Source organism: Populus nigra, chromosome 7 (genome assembly GCF_951802175.1).
Source record: "Populus nigra chromosome 7, ddPopNigr1.1, whole genome shotgun sequence".
Classification (NCBI taxonomy): Eukaryota; Viridiplantae; Streptophyta; class Magnoliopsida; order Malpighiales; family Salicaceae; genus Populus; species Populus nigra.
Window position 1 is genome coordinate 21,872,189 of NC_084858.1, and position 17,389 is coordinate 21,889,577.

The following is a 17,389-nucleotide window of genomic DNA, read 5'->3' on the forward strand; positions in this document are numbered from 1 at the left end:
ATTCTACATGTCGCACCCTCGTGAGCAGAGTGCGGCGTCGTGGCGACCATCGGTTTATTTCGTGGTCTTTTTTGTGTAAAAGTATCGCCACCTAATATTATGGTCACTAGGAAACCTAACTGGTCTTTCAGAGATTCTAAGGCAAGGGACTGGTTGCGTAAAGGGAAGGTATTAGCACCCCTAGTACGCTCTACCTAAGGTAAGCTGCTTAGTATTTGGTTTGTCTTATAATTGCTATGGTGTTTGGTGTTTTCTAATTCCATCAGTTTTCTAGGTTTTGATTCAAACTAAATTTATTAGGATAGAAATCCAAGGAAGTTCCATGTGCTTTAAAAGCTCATTTTCCCCTTAGTTTTTCAAGAGTTTGCGACTCGTAAATTGTAAGGAGGAGGGACAAAAATTTAGAAATCTAGGGTGCTTTAAAAACCTTTTTTTTTATCTTAGTGTTTTATACTCTCACGGCTCGTAAACCGTGGAGTAAAAAAAAATTGAAATGTCTTCGATTATAATCAAGGCTTCTTTCAAGGATGTGTGTGGATTTATTACTCCCAATAATATTTTGAATATTCATCCTTTAAGGATTTCTTTATCCAAACATTAGAGGTGAATAATAGATGAATTCCCCCCAAAATAGGATTTTTATATTTTTTTGAAATATTGGCCAATACCCTTTGGAGTTTTACAAACATGTTGTAAAATCCAGAAATGCAAGAAAATAATTTTTTGTTGTGTTTACGAAATCCATGCGAAAACACCTTTTTCAAAACTTCAAATATATATATATATATATATATATATATATATATATATAAAATAAAGGAATTCAAAACATGTTAGGGTATTGGCCGTATGCAACACACAAGAAAACTTTTAAATTTTTTTATCGAAACACATAGCATCACAATTAAACGTAAACACCAAAATGGAAAGTAGCAAGCCATCATTCATATTACAAGAACTACAAGAAACTTGAAACAATTCGAAAAAAAAATCATTCAAAGCCAAATCAACTTAAAATTCTGTACACTGGAACGGACTAAGCACGTATGGATAAGGGAGCCAAAGTTTTGAAATTGAAATTTTTAAATCAAAATCCTACTGCATATGACCATGACTCATGACCTATTTTCTTTTTAACAATCCAAGAGAAAAAGTAAACTGCCATGCTAGTTTCATACAAAAAAAAAAAAAAGAGCTTGGGACGGCATGCTTTCATAACACATATATATCATAGACTAGAAACCAAAACAAGACCTGGCCGACTATTTCAATAAAATGGAAGGACACGAACAGAAAAGGGAGCTGCTGATGAAGAAAACAAAAGCCCCCTTCCCCGGTTCCTTAATTCTATCATGCTAGTTTCATACAAAAAAAAAAAAGCTTGGGACGACATGCTTTTATAACACATATATATCATAGACTATGAAACCAAAGCAAGACCTAGCCGGTTATTTCAATAAAATGGAAGGACACGAACAGAAAAGGGAGCTACTGATGAAGAAAACAAAAGCCCCCTTCCCCGGTTCCTTAATTCTGTTAATAGCGAAAGACAGGAGATAAAAAAAAAACCAGAGGCTAGCCAAAGCTTAACATAGTCACCTATCCAAAACTCAAAACCACGGCAGGAACAACACAAAGCAAACGGGCATTGTACAGTCTAAAATTGAAAACGAATGTGCAAAAACAAAAAAAAAAAAACAAAACAGATACAAAAGATTTAAAGGCAGCGAAGGAGGAGAAAATTAAGACTTACCTATAGGTCTCACTGTTATCTTTTCTGCAGAGGATGAAATAAAACCAAAGCAAACGTTGCTGTCAAGGTTTAGCAACAAAGCTCCCTCTCCGTCTTGTTTTTTTTCTTTTCTTCCCTCACGGTGACACTAGAATGCAAACAAGAAACTCCCTCTATTCTGCGTTTTTTTTTACTCTACCTCTCTTGTGTTTTTTCTTTTATTTTTTTGCTCTTTTTCTGCTGTTTTTCTGCTCTCTTTTGGCTGCCCCTTGCTAGGTCATTAGAGGGGTTTATATATAGTCTAACATATCTCTATTTAGGAAAAATTCAATGCATTAATTCTAGGATGCAAATCCCTGCTGATGTGCAGTAAAAAAACGCAAGAAGGAAACTGAAATTTTCTTATTCCTATTCTGATTTTCAGCACTTAATTTCCATTGATCAAAGGGTGGTACAACTCCTTTCTTTCCTTCCATAGCTGGGACCATGAGGCACCAACTGTTTCCTTTGAAATGAATCAATAAAAACGTGGTCTCAAGCTCTCCAATCAGCAAGACAAACATGGAAACCAACAGGAAATTTGCAGAGGAAAAAAAGGAAAGAAATCAGATGGGTAAGGGTGCATGCAAGGTATTATTTTCCTTATTCGGTGTGGTAAAAATCCTGTCATTTATGATGATCCAACCCCCCTTTCCAGCTTTCAATATCATTCTTCAATTCAATCCCTCATTTTAACACTTTTCGATTCAGTCCTTGGTCCAAAAAAAAATCCTTCGAATCAGTCCCGCGAACTTGGGCTATATCCTTCCCGTGGCAGAATTTTCTGCCCTCACGTTAGATATTCAAATGGGAATATCTTGAGCTTCTGATATCGAAATCCAGTGATTCAAAAGCCCAAATTCATCTACGTGTCTAGGACTAAAACTTTTATGAAGAAGTTGAAGTGAGATAAAATCTTTTTACAGAACATAATCTAGCAGTAATTTGGTCGGTCGAAAGGGATCTCCGGGTCTAACTCAAAAACTGACGAATGTCGAGAGTCCTGATATGGCTGAGAGTATGAACTAAGAACAAAAATCACAAAAACTAGACCAAAAATAGAGTTTTTTTAGTGCAGACTTGGGTCAATATCCTTCTCGCGGCAGAATTCCCTGCCTTCACATTAAATATTCAAACGGGAACATCTTAGGCCTCTAATATCAAAATCAAGTGATTCAAAAGCTCAAATTCATCTACGCGTCTAGGACTACAACTTTGATGAAGGAGTCGAAGTGAGATAAAATCTTTTTACAAAACAGAATCTGGCAGTAATCTAATTGGTCAAAAGGTTCTTGATCTGACAATACTGAGCATCCAAATCTGACTGAGAATCTGCTCTAAGAAAAATGATCCCTAGGACCTAATAAAGGTGTACGTCAATTCTTCAACATGTAATGAGTGACAGGATATACCTAGGATGGTCAGATATCGTACGAAACTGAGTCAGAATCAGAGCCTAAGTTGGAACCAAAAAATTGCGACAGCAGCAGAACTATTTTTTTAGTGCAAATTCTGAGGGATTTATTCAACCTTAAAGACAAGATAAAAAAGAACGAATTTAGCATTATGAAGACTCCTGATCAACCTAATAAAACCTGATGATTTTGGTAGTAAAGGGAAAGGATAAAAAGAGCAGAAAACAGCTCAAACAAGGTTTCAAAAAACAAAATATTTCTTTCCGTGCTTTTGTCAATCTTCTAGCTAATATGAGCTAAACTCCTACACTCTTTCAAAAGAGGTATACACCGTCTCCAGTACGTGGGGTCTAAAATTGAGTAACAACACTACAAAAAAAAAAATACCAAAATTTTATGATGATCAACCGTATTAATGTTACTTTTAAGTTCATGCATGGAATTCTAAGATCCAAGCAAGATTAGAGTATGCATAAAAGACTGCTGATAATATATCCAAGAATAATCTTACAAAGTTACAATTTGAAACCAGCAAAAAAAAAATCTTATATACTTGATACTTGGACATTGTTAGCAACAATGCTTTGTCCAAAAGAGACATTGATCCTAATTTGATGGCATTGCCCTTGAATATGGGTACAACATCTTTACAATGCTTCAACTATCCTTTCAGTAAATATTTCAATAGCCAATTAGAGATCTGATCAGTCTTATTGTTGATATATATGTGCAAATATTTCTACATTAATTATATTATGCAACATCACTATTATTATTTTGTACATTTCACGTTTTCTTACTTAAGCCTAAATATCCTCTCAAGAGGCCTCGTCTACTTCAAAGTTATGTCCTTACAAATTATCTCACATGTAGAAGTGATTTCATAAATGACAGTCTATTTGATCTTATGATAAAAATGTCGAAAGGACTACGATTTTTAAAAATCTGAAGAATACTTTGATAAAAATGTCAAAGTTATTAGGTCTCAGGAGAGACATCAGCAATTTCTTCTTTCCTTTCTTTGACCTTACAAATTATCTTACATGTAGAAGTGATCTCATATATGGCAGTCCATTTGATCTTATGATAAAAATGTAGAAAGTACTAAGATTTTTGGAAATGTGTGGGAAATCAGATTTTCTTGGTATAGTTCAATAAATGAATGGAAGCATTCGCAATTTCTGCAATATTTTATATGCAATAGTAAGAATCTTGGACTTGCATACAAGTTTGAGGTTAGAGGACTGAGGGAAGCCACTTTGTCCAAGGAATATTGGTCTTGAAAATAATAAAATAAAGTGATTGGTTATGGACAAAAAAAAATAATTCTACTTTCAAAATAGCTTGCTGGCAAACTCATCTATGCTTGTTCCATCAGCATGAGAAGAAGATGATTTTCTAGCAAGATCTCTAAGCTGTGACAAGCTTCTTCCAAGTTTCAATGCTACAATCATTTCAAACATTTCTCCTTCCCTTAATTTTCTCCAAATCCCCTTCTTGAATTGTAGATTCAATTGTTTCTTCCAAAAGTGTAAAGAATCCAGCGCAGTTTCTATACATTTCAACCACCATACCAACTTGGCCACCATGCTCGAAGGTACTGACCGTGCTAGCTAATGCTCCTGCTGTCACTGCCACAATTGCTGCCCAAGATCCATGGCCTACAAAGGCAGACCCAGCAGCTGCAATGCCAGTGAGTAATGGACCTGAGATAGCTAAGATTTTGTTTACCTTCAATGCCAAGTTGCCAAGCCTCGTATAATCTTCACTGTCTTTTTTCTTTATCACTTCAATCACCTCCCTCATCTCCTCTTCAAGATCTTCACTCCACCCATTCTTTCCTTGTGTAGTCACCTTTTTAGGCTGTTTCCTACCTTGGGTCTCATTTGATTTAGGCCACCACACAGCAGGCTCAAATTTTTCAGGGAACTTTTCAATCATGCTCCCTAACAAAGGAAGAGGGTAAGCTTTATCAAGAGCCAATGTTTTCTCCATGGCATCCTTCACATCTAACTCCGTAGGATCACGAAGAGCAAGTGTAGTTTGTATTTGTCTATAAAGTTGCTTGAACAATCTAGTGGCATTTCTTTGCTCTTCTGCAAGCTGTGAAGGTTGGATTTAGTTCATGATCAGTAACATTCCAGTAGCTGCAGAAAATAAAAGCGTTGATGATAACTTCAAAGCTAAAAGAGGAGCTCCTGCTGATACACCAGCCATGGTTGCAGCTGTAAGAATGATCATGTTAATTGAATCCAAAAGAAGTTTGTTCCAATTGTCACGTTGCTCCCCAATGTTTTTGTGCACCTCTACTCTATCTGCAACGGCTTCCAAGATGGCATAAAGCTTGACTGTTGCTCTAGTAGTTGCTGGTTCTTGATCAATATTTCTTGTGTTAGTGGCAGTATTCTTCTCTATTGGGATTGTACTTGTGAACCCATCTCTGAAATTCAGTTCCTCAACTACATGTAATGCATTTCTTGGAACTGAAATACGAATTCCTGGAAGCTTAGGTACAGAAATATTGGCAGCATTGATTCTTGTTGAACAACTACAACAGAAAAGAAAGCTTGAAGCTTGTAAAGAGGCCATATTAATGTATATGGATTTTCCCTTTTCTTTTTTGAGAAAATGTATCGGCTTTCTAATTTCTTTGGCTTCTCTAATGTGTTTGTGATATGTAGGATGAGAATTCAGAGGTTGATGATGAAAATGGAGGGAGGCAGTGAAAGGTTTTTATAGTAACTGTCACGACCCGAGTCCCGGATCCATGACCGGCACATAGGCAAGGTTCCCCTCCAAAGTTCCATACCTATGCGAACCCAAACTTACACACAAACTTATCCTAACTCAATCAGAATTCAACGCAGCATTAATAACAAAATCAACTTCATAATATAATTGAATTGTCTTAATACAAAAGTTTATAAAAGTTCAGAGTTTTGGAGCACTAACTAGACATAAAGGAAAGGTACAAAGTACAACCAAAAAGCAGGTTCTGAAGGTCCAACAAAATGACCTGCTATCAATAATGAGATGGTGAGTTCAACAACTCAGTGAGTAGATAACGTTCAATATATACACACGAGGTAATACAACAATGAGAAATATATATACAAGTATGACTCTAGGTTCTTATAGAAAGGTTTCTCAAATTGGCTATAACAAGAAGATCATATGGTAAAACTCATCAGAAAATCAAAATGCAATGAGCATGAGGCTCCGTACTGTGGGATGATCAGTCCACACAGGTTGGTGACTCCCCCGACCAACTAGGGTTCAGATACGATGTGCACAAAGACTAACACTACCCTGTTAGCATGGGTATTCTGACTGACATACCATAGGTTCATAATCATAATCTAACAAACATATTCATATCTCAAAGCTCAACTCATGACATCAATCAAATGAGGAGTTATCAATTCAGAAGTCAATTCAAAATATATGTTGGTTCATATCAAGAATTCATATTCAATAATTGATCATGCTTTATCAAAACAAGGATAATAATCAACATATATATTATCAAGAAGCATGATCCAATTCATATTAACAAATCAAATATTTATAATATTTCTCATGCATATGGAAAATTATCCACTCACCTGACTCGAAAGCAACAAAACTCAAAGCTGATATCGAAGAAAATCCTACTGACGTCCCGCCGGTAGAATATCAGGATTATCTGAATATAAAGGAGACATATTCAAGAATGACTCAAAAGAATATATAACCTATTTAATACACTTATCTAAGGGTATATTTCATAACCCTAAATGTTTTTTGAACTCACTAGTCAATTTTTCCTAAAAACCCAATATTTAACGGTTTTCCCGAAATCTAATCCATAATAAAAACAACTAATAAAATTGACAATAATTCACTAAATAACCCTCAATTATTCATCAAACCAATCTGAAAAAGGTAATATTACAGATAGGGACTAATCTGTAATTTATCATATTTTTAGGGCCAAATTGTAATTTTTGTCTAATTAGAGGACCAAATTGAAAGTGTTAAATTCTCTTATCTATACAGTAATTCTATTCATAATTCATATGTTATTCTGTTCAGAATCTCAGAATAGGATCCAGGGACCATTCTGCAAATTTTCCAAAGTTTGGGGACTAAACTGTAATTTTCCAAAATTGAGGGACCAAATTGAATTTTCGTCATCTTCAACCTCCAACTCAGAATTCTCACAGGTTACCTACTGTTCTTGCCAAATTTCTAACTCAACATTCACTATTTACACAATTCATAACTCAAAATCATCATCTTTCAATTCAATCTCTCAAAATCAACCAAATAATCAAATACCCACAACAATCAACCCATAACATTCAACTTAATTCATCAATTAACTCAAAACACAAATTTTCAAAACCCTAACATTTATCAAAACCAAAATTAAAGCTTAATTAACACATATTTATACATTTAACAACCTAAATCTTACCTTTAAACTTATTTCTTTCAATCTCTTCCTTTTCCCTTATTTTCCCCTCTTTTCTCTTCTTCTTCTTATTTCTCCCTTCACTGCTGCCGACTCTCTCTCTCAAAATTTTGCAGGTCTCTTCTTGTTGTTTTTTTTTTCTATTTATATTTATTATGTATTTATATAATTACTACAATACCCTTCATTTAATTATACCTACTTCTAAACCACCAAGGGCTCTATAGCCTTTTCCTATCTCTTTATATTCAAAACATCACAGTAACGAACATAACTGAAAAAGAAAAGGTCTTACGGGTTGAATTGACCGCTGCATGCATGACATAGTTGACGAGGCATAATGGCTGCCGACCGGACCCCTTCACCCTCTTGAAAACTTTGTCTGCTTCAAAATTCACCCTTCAGCCTATATAGCTTTACTGGGTCTTAGGCGAGACACTGTAAAACTTGATCAACTACGTTCTTACCATTTAAATTGATCAATTCTGTTTTCATAGTATATGTTTTCTCAATTTCTTGACATCATTGCTCATGCAAGATTCTTCTTGTCTATATATAACGTGGCTGAATGCAGCTATTTGGGTTTGGATATCTGGGACCATTCGGGCATTTCCTACATTTAACGCTGGAAAAAATTGTTCAAGGGAAAGAAGGATACCGCAACAGTTGCCAAGAAGGTATGCTACCTTTGTGGTTCCATTGTAAAATTCTGTACTCATAACTATGGGTAAAGAACTGTAGCTTTCTTCTTTTTTTTTTTTTTTTTTTTTTAATTTTGGTTTTTTTTCTTGTTTTGTCATTTATTTTCCATTGTAAAATTCTGTACTCATAACTAAAAACTACATTGTTGAAGTTATAAGTCCAGAACCATGGAAAAGAATTTGTAGCAAAACAAAGGGATTAACATGGTTTCTTGCACTACTCAAGAATCATAATCCCAATGTAAGCTTTGTTCTGTTTTTCAATTCTAAGTAGTTATGCATGAATTTGTAAAGTCAAAGAACTATCAAATTGTAAATGAAGTTAGCTCAGAAAGAAGCATTCGTTGGCTAGGTTTACAAAAAATTTCATACAGGCATGAGGAAACGATATATTGATTCAGTTGTTTGTTGCATGACAAACTAGAACATCATTGCTGCTTATCATCTTACTAGAAACATGAAATGCAGGAAGACCCTGGATGCAAGTGAAAACTAAACTAAAAAAGGAATACCCAGCAGTGCAGTTTGCATCATGGACGGTATTGCTCTTTTCTCATTACAATCAATGCGATTTGTTACATTAAAAAAAAAATCCACTCATTGTCATCAAACTTTGATAAATGAAAAAAAGGCAGTTCTGGCCAGTCGTTGGGTGGGTAAATCACCAGTACGTGCCCCTGCAGTTTCGTGTTATTCTCCACAGCCTTAGTGCAGTAGGCTGGTATTATTTGCTTCGTCTCCAACCTACTCTTCTCTACTTCAAATTTTCTTTATCAAATTTTACAGAAAATGAGATTTGATTCCTTTCCCTCCTTAATGTCATTTTCAGGGGAATATTTCTAAACCTCAGAGCAAAGTCAATGGCGTTGACCAAAGGTTAACAGAAGAACAGAAATCACCAAAGATGAATAATGCTTCCTGTTGCATGAACATATTATGTGGCTAGCACATTGTTTTGAGCAACCATAAACTCAGCAATATTAGGCCTTCAATTATTTGTGTAATGTGTGATGGATATTGATGAAATTTTATTTGGGAAATGTTATCTCCTCTCTCTCTCTCTCACTCTGTTTTTTTTTTTTTTTTGCTTTACTAATGAATGATTTTTTTTGTGATTTTCAGTATGTTCTGTGTCACGAACCGAGTGCTTTACCCCAATTTTCTTTCCTTTGTGTGGATTCTTGTTGAACAGCCAATCTTGTGATTTCTACTACTTAAATGATAGTGGCCAATTTGATAGACTAGTCTGTATTTTACTTCATTTCAGCTGTTCTATACTATATGCTCATGTCGGCCTGACATTGACATAGGGAGCCTTGACACAATCTCGTCCTTCAGCACTCTTGTTCAAGATAGACAGAATCTGAAAAGCTTGCATGCAAGTCAAAGATTTTTACTATTTTTTAGTAATACATTATAATATGGCCTTTACGTTCCAAATGTCAACTCCTAGAGTTGTTTAATTATGCCGAGCAATTCTCTTTTCCTACTGCTATAGCAGGGTGTGTATATGACATAGTCCGTCGTTCAGGCGTGGCTATAAAAAATTCAAATTGTGATTCATTTGGAAATAAAAAAAAAAACATTTATCTTGCAGCTTTATAGCTAGTACTCTTAGCTTGAATGCTTGGTAGGCGAGTACCATTCTCTACTTTTTGTGGCTTTCAAGTTTCAGGTAGTTGTTTGCTGCTTCGGATAATTTCTTGTACTGGGAATCGGTTGAGATATCGGACTTTGGGCGCATAAGAAAAAAAAGGAGACAAAAAAGCATAAGAATACAGAGTTTTGTTGAAAAAAATTCTGTCTCCGCACAAAAATTATAATAAATTTTATTATGGGATATTTCCTTTTTAAACTAAGAGTCCAAACTAAAAAGGTGATAAAAGTTTTAAATAAATTAGAAAATCTAAAAAGAAAAAAGAAAAATAACAAAATTATCTCAAACAATAGTTATTTCTAGGTCTAATTTGAAAGTTTTTGAAGGTTTTCCGAGCATTTTTAATTACATTGAGCCAACCGTTCTTTAAAGCTGGGCTTTTAAAACCTTCTATTAAATTTAAACGCAATTTAAAAATCAAATAAAAAATTAAAAGTTTTTATATCATGTCAATTACTCTACACATTTAACTCAACCCATGTTTTAGGCTTCGTCTTGTACCATTGATTGATTCATGAATATCCATCCATAGAAGACTATCTAGTGGTGGCAAATAGGCACTAGCTAATAAAAACATTCATATTTACTCAATTCATAATCAAATCTTAACTTTCAATATCAACATATTGATCTTTAAAGGTGATCTTTATCATATTCAATTATTATATTTAATATTTATTATAATAAATTATTATCTCTATAAATAATCATATAAACCTTATATCAAGTGAATGCTAATTAATTAAACCCATTTTTTTCTAGCCAAGGTCGGAGAAGTTCAGCTTCTAAATCTCATGTTAAAGGAAATAGGGACCTCATCAACCTATCTGTCAACGGAGGAATGACCTTCTAAATATATTTTAATTTATTACTGGAGGGGTTATTGAGGAAAAACTTCGTAGGAATATTTTTTAGAGTTAAAACATAATTATAGTAAATGTCACTCTCACTATTAATTTTCCAATAAAATTATAGATGGTAATATTTATCGATGGATATACCGATAAAAAAATAAAAATATCAACAAAATTGAATATGATATTCTGTTGGTTATATAGTAAACATCTCAAAGGAAATACTAATGGAATGAAGCGGATAATTTTTTTTGACGCCCTTTGTCTATTTGTAAATCAACGATAAATTTATTATCGACGGACTCACCAACAAAAAAGAAATTATCGACGAGAGTTTTATTGACAAATTATTTTTGTTCATGAGCTTGTCGGTAACATATTTACCGTCAAACTGTGAGTGTAAATACCGATAAAAATTTATATAAGTAAAACTATAAAGACCTTGTTTGTTTTTGCGTTTCAAAAATATTTTTGAAAAAAATTAAATTTTTTTATTTTTTCTTTGCTTTAAATTTATATTTTTTTTTGTACTTTCCAGATTATTTTAATGCGATAATATCAAAAATAATTTTTAAAAAATAAAAAAATATATATTATTTTAATATTTTTCAAAATAAAAAAACTTTAAAAATAATCACAACAACACTCTTGAAACAGCGAAAAATCTGGTAACGAAAGCTACTCCAAAATGTTGCTAATTAATATCCCTTAGACCTACTGTTGAACTAAAAAAATGTCTTGAGGCTGGATTCACAATCCTCCTCATTTTTAAGAAATTAATGTGATCACAATGTTCGCTAAAAACATTATTAATTAATTTTGTTAGGGATTATTATTATTATTAGTATTGTTATTATTAAGGGTATAATATGTGATTTTAACATTTACAACAGGCCGTGACCCTCTTGCCAAATATAAATAAGAGATTTTTGTCTGTTTCAACTTGAAGGCATGTAAGAAAACTCGTCTGTTACTATTGAAAGTCATTTTCATACACAGGAAACACAAAGTCTGCCATAGCCATCACCTGTTGACTTGAACCCGTACGTCCGATCGAACCCTAACATAAGAAATAGTCTAATCCAATTTTTGAGCTACGAAAACCTATTCAAACTTCTATGTTTCAACCATTAGACTTTTTCCTTAAACTCTTGGTCCACACCCTTCACCTTGTATAAATACCATGCCTTGCTGAACCTCAAACCCAATTCACTTCTGAGCTTTGAGACGTTAACACAAGCCAGCATTCACCATCCCATTCACGACAACAGCTTCCTTCAAAGGCTGTAGGATATATAGTAAAATTAGATAGATTCAACCATGGCAAGTCTTCAAGTTTCAGGCATGGTGGTTTCAGGTTCTTCATCCTCTTTTTGCAGTCATACAAGTTTAGTTAGAGCCACTATAAATGGACCGAAAATCCGGATCGGCCCTCTATCTCTACCAAAGCTTTCTAGCAAAGATTTTATTGAAGAACTGAGCATTAGATCAGTTGGTTATGGAATTCCGATAACTACACAAATGGAGAAGGGATCCGGTCCCGAGACCAGTAGTTCTGATCCAGTGGTGGTTGCCAAGCTTTACGCAGTCATGGAGGCTGTGGCAGATAGAATTGAGATGCACAAGAACATTGGAGAGCAAAGAGATAACTGGAACCACCTGCTTTTGAGTTCCATTCATGCTATGACTCTCACCGCAGCCACCATGTGTGGACTTGCAGCCGCTAGTGCAAGTGGTGAACCACTTGCAGGACTCAAGGTATCTTCGACGATACTATATCTTGCAGCAACCGGAATTTTGGCGATAATGAATAAGATCCAGCCATCACAACTTGCTGAAGAGCAAAGGAATGCTGCTAGGTTGTTCAAGCAGCTTCACGGCCAGATTCAAACTTTGTTGTCCGTTGGCAGTCCTACTGTTAGTGATGTCAACGAAGCAACGGAGAATGTTTTGGCTTTAGACAAGGCATATCCACTTCCATTATTAGGCGCCATGCTTGAAAGATACCCATCAAGTGTAGAGCCTGCAGTTTGGTGGCCTCAACAAAGGCGAAAACAAGCGAAAGGGCTCGGTAGGAAGATAGAAGGAAATGGGTGGAATAGAGAATTGGAAGATGAAATGAGAGAGATTGTTGGGGTTTTGAAGAGAAAAGACAAGGCAGATTACTTGAGATTGAGTGGAAAGGCCTTGAAAGCTCACAAGGTGCTGGCGTTTTCTGGCCCTCTACTTACCGGTCTTGGAGCTTTGGGGTCAGCTTTCGTAGGAACTACTAACCCGTGGGCTGTGATATTAGGAGTTGGTGGTGGTGCCTTGGCAAGCGTAGTGAATGCAATGGAGCATGGAGGCCAAGTTGGGATGATATTTGAGATGTATAGAAGCAATGCAGGTTTCTTTAAGCTCATGGAAGAATCTATAGAATCAAACATAAACGAGACAAATGTATGGGGAAGAGAAAATGGACAAGTGTATGAAATGAAGGTGGCGTTACAGCTAGGCAGGAGCCTATCAGACCTCAAAAACCTTGCAGCTTCATCTTCTTTGAGAAATATTGAGGAGGATACTGGAGAAGAATTTGGAAGCAAGCTTTTCTAGTGCTAAGTAATTGGGAGCTTAATCATCAAGTACCTCCTTGTTAATATATATGATTTGTTGATTCTTTTTGTATATGATATACTAATTTAATTTGTTCATATAACAACACTCATTCATCGTAATAATAGTGCCTTTGATGTTTTTTCTCTCACTTTATTTGGTTTATATTACTTTGTTAATTAATTATTGTGCCTATATTGTAGACTTGGTTGACAATTTTTAAGATAATTAATTAAATCATCATTATCGGTTAATCCCATTATAGAAGACTTTGTAAGGGGAAAATTATTGAAGAAATCCATCAACATGAGAAAGTCAATAATTGCTATAAGAAAATGAAAACGAGTCGAAATCCAAATTCATGCTGATGACGTATATTTATATATAGATTTTATCACCTGGTAATTATATATTTAATATGTGAATTAAATAATTTTTTTTATTGTTATATAATAAAGACTATTTTCTTATTATTATATAACCCCAACATCAATATTTGGCGTTCCAATATAAAAAAAAAGTCGGTGTGCCGTAAACATCATCTTGAGATAGTTAGAGTGTTTACAATGAATTAGGTTATGGCAAATGTTAATAAATCCAGCCTCAATTTAAAATTAAATTTTAAATCTATCAAATTAACTTCTATTTGATTTAATTCTAAATTTAACTTGGATTAGATTGTTGATTGAAGAGTTAACCGGAAAAATCATTGTATTAACTTGCCGGGAAAGAGGTTTGATAAAATAAGTTTTTCATGTCCTCTGGAGGAGTCTTTGTCTTACTGAAGGTCAAAGTAGGGACACTCGAATCAAATAATCTCCCTATTATGTAACCAGCCAGTCAAAGCACCCAAATTTAGACGTTGCATTTAATGCAAGAAATAGTCTAATTGATTTTTCTTATTAGAAATTAAGGATTTGTTTGTGTTTTCTGAAAGACAAATTTCTGAATTTTTTGTATTTGATTGTATTTTAAAATTTTGGACTAACGAATTCACTTTTCTTTGAGAGAAAAAAAAATTATAAAACTAAGTTTTAAAGTACTAAAATTAAGTGTTTCGACACTATATTTTTGTTTTAGACAATTACTTGAATAGTTAATTATATATATATATATATATATATATATATATATATATATATATATATATATATATTGTTATATACGTTAGACATATTTAATTTATCTTTTAGATGAAACTAGTTAACTGTAAACATTTATAGATTCATTAATTATTAATATCATTGAGGGGGCTACCGTAAGCATCTTAAATTTAAAGTTATTAAATTCAGCTAGTCCATTAGCCTATTATAAGATTTCGAGTCACTTGGATTGATTGATCGAGATTCATATGAGATAATTAGATAATATTATTTTATTTTTTAAAAATTAAATTCTGTTTTAATCAAATTAACCAATTAAATTAATTGTATTGATTGGATTAATTTTTAATTGATTTTTAAAAATTTTAATTCAAGTTTGGTTTAGTATCGACGTGCATGTCAAGCTATATTAGATTTAATAATTGTTTTTAATTTTAAAATTACATTTGATAGAACTTATTATAAAATTTTATATCATGTGTTAATTACTCATTTCAAGATTAGTTTGTGAATTGGGTTATCCAACGAGCTAGCCTAAACCCAATAGTTATTCGATGGCTGTAGGTAGGGATTTTCATTCAATTAATCCGGTTGTGCTGTTGCATTATTAAACTTGAGCATTCTGAACCACCAATTGTATGTTATGGTGTTGATAAAAAACTTTTGATGCATAATTTGAATACAAAATACAATCACAATTTTTTTATATTCTTACAACCATACTTATAAACACGTCAATTTAGAAAATAGTAAAAACAAAACTATTAAACTTGATCCAATCTATGATCTTTTCTAAGACCTGAGTATATGGTTGGGTTGATGCTTCAAATTCTTTTATATATATCTCAATTAAAAAGATTTTGAATTTCAAAGCTAAGTACTAAATCTAGTGTGAACAAAAATATTGTAATGTTATATTTAAATTCTGGACTTAGATTATAGACTATCCTTACGATTATAAACTTTTGATTCTAGATATGTAACAATATCACTTTAATATAAGTTTAAAACTTGAGATTCATTTTATATGCAAAAAAAAAACATTTATAAACTTGAGAACTTATCAAATAACTTGATTGTTTTGAATTCAAAAAATAATTTAACAATTCAAAATCAAAGAACTTAAACTCATGGGATGATTCTTGATTTGATTACAACCAAGGTTCTTAAAATCGTGAGTTACTTGAGTAAAATCGTGTAAAAATTAAAAAGTATTACCATCAAACTGAAATTGTGTAAAAATGTGTAAAATCAGTAAAATTGGGTAAAATCAAGATTTTACTACTAATTTTACAATTTTTCAATAATTTTGAATTTTCAATTCTTAACTTCCTCATTGCATATCTTTGTATTTACTCACTAATGCATGAGCCTCGCGAGCATTTGTATCCATGAATTCTTTATTCAATCAACAGTGCAAGAATGAAGGAAACATAATTTTACTTAAACCCTTCCTAACACATAAAAAATTATCTATCATTGGACAAAATTTTGAAAATTCTTATTCTACATACCATACTTTAAAGTATGATCCACCATATGTTTATGCCTAAATACTATAGTCTTTTAAACAAGTTTACAAAATTATGATTTTTCTATAGAAAATCTCGTAACTTGTCTAAGATATAATCTAACTAGGAACCAGACTTCAAGATTAAAAAAAAAATCATAGTTTGAATTGTTTGATTCATTCATTTTAATTCATATAAAGTCTACAATTTCGTATTATTATAGAATGTACATATATAGAAAATATTGTAGTCATACTCTTGTGTGGTAACCAAGGTTGTCAAACTCGCGAGTTAACTCGTAAAATTATCCGATTTTACGAGTTAACTTATATATATCATGTACAATCGGGTTAGAAATTTGAAAACCAACAAACTCGGTCCAACTCGATTAAACTCGGTCAAACTCGATCAACTCGGACAGAGTTTACGAGTTTGACAAACTCTTCAACTCTATGTGCATTTGTTAACCGACAAACTCTTCAACTCTCTGTTGTTCTCTATGTTCATCTCAAACAGAAGAAAAACACATAGGCTTGGAGGTCCAGAGAAGATTACTGGAAGCAACACGGTTCTAGCTACGAGAGACGACAACGCATCGTGCCACGTTGCGTGCATTGAGGTTGTTCAAAACCCTCAACATCAAGTCCCTACTAAGTAGATCTAATGGGTCTTGAGTTATTACTTACAGGGAGAGTGAGAAGATACAGCAGAGGGTGGTGAGTGGAGTCGGGGGAGAGAAGATGAGAGAGTGCATTAAGGGTAGTTGATTTCGTTTATGATGGTACAAATTTCTTGATCAAACGGTTAGTAGCTGAAGTATCTCTTGTGGCAACGGTGGGCATTGGGCAATATTGCAGAGAAGAAATGTTGGGCTTGTTTGCTAATTGCTGCTAAATATTTAAAGTTGTTCCATTTGGTTGATAAATTCAGAGGTGGTGATGTTAGCTGTGGAAGATAAGGTAGTGGATCAATGGTTGTTGACTATGGTTGAGGTGGTGATGTTGGATGTGAATTGTGAAAGAAAAAGTTTTATTATTTATGTTTTCTTTGTTGTCGTGTTGTGAGATTGAGATTCATTTCTGCCTATTGCTTTATGAATAAAAAACATCAATTAAAAAGGAAAGATATGAGAAAAACTATGGATTAACTTTGTGAGTAAAGTCATAGAAACTGATCCTTAATTATTTTTTAAGTTTTAATTAATTTTTTTAATTGTTTTAATGTATTAATATTAAAAATAAATTTTAAAAAATAAAAAAATATTATTTTAATACATTTCAAAGTTAAAAACACTTTAAAAAACAAGTTTATCATATTATTAAACAATCG

At 33.2% G+C, this 17,389-nt stretch overlaps 1 protein-coding gene and 1 pseudogene across 1 annotated transcript; one reads left to right on the forward strand and one right to left on the reverse strand.

Annotated features, from left to right (window-relative positions):
- Nucleotides 1-4,345: 4,345 nt before the first annotated feature.
- Nucleotides 4,346-6,861, reverse strand: LOC133699073 (probable F-box protein At4g22030; annotated as a pseudogene).
- A 5,313-nt stretch (nt 6,862-12,174) lies between these two features.
- LOC133700174 (probable F-box protein At4g22030) lies at nt 12,175-13,446 on the forward strand. Its single transcript, XM_062123720.1, has one exon. The coding sequence runs from the start codon at nt 12,175-12,177 to the stop codon at nt 13,444-13,446; it is 1,272 nt and encodes a 423-aa protein (XP_061979704.1).
- Nucleotides 13,447-17,389: the final 3,943 nt, after the last annotated feature.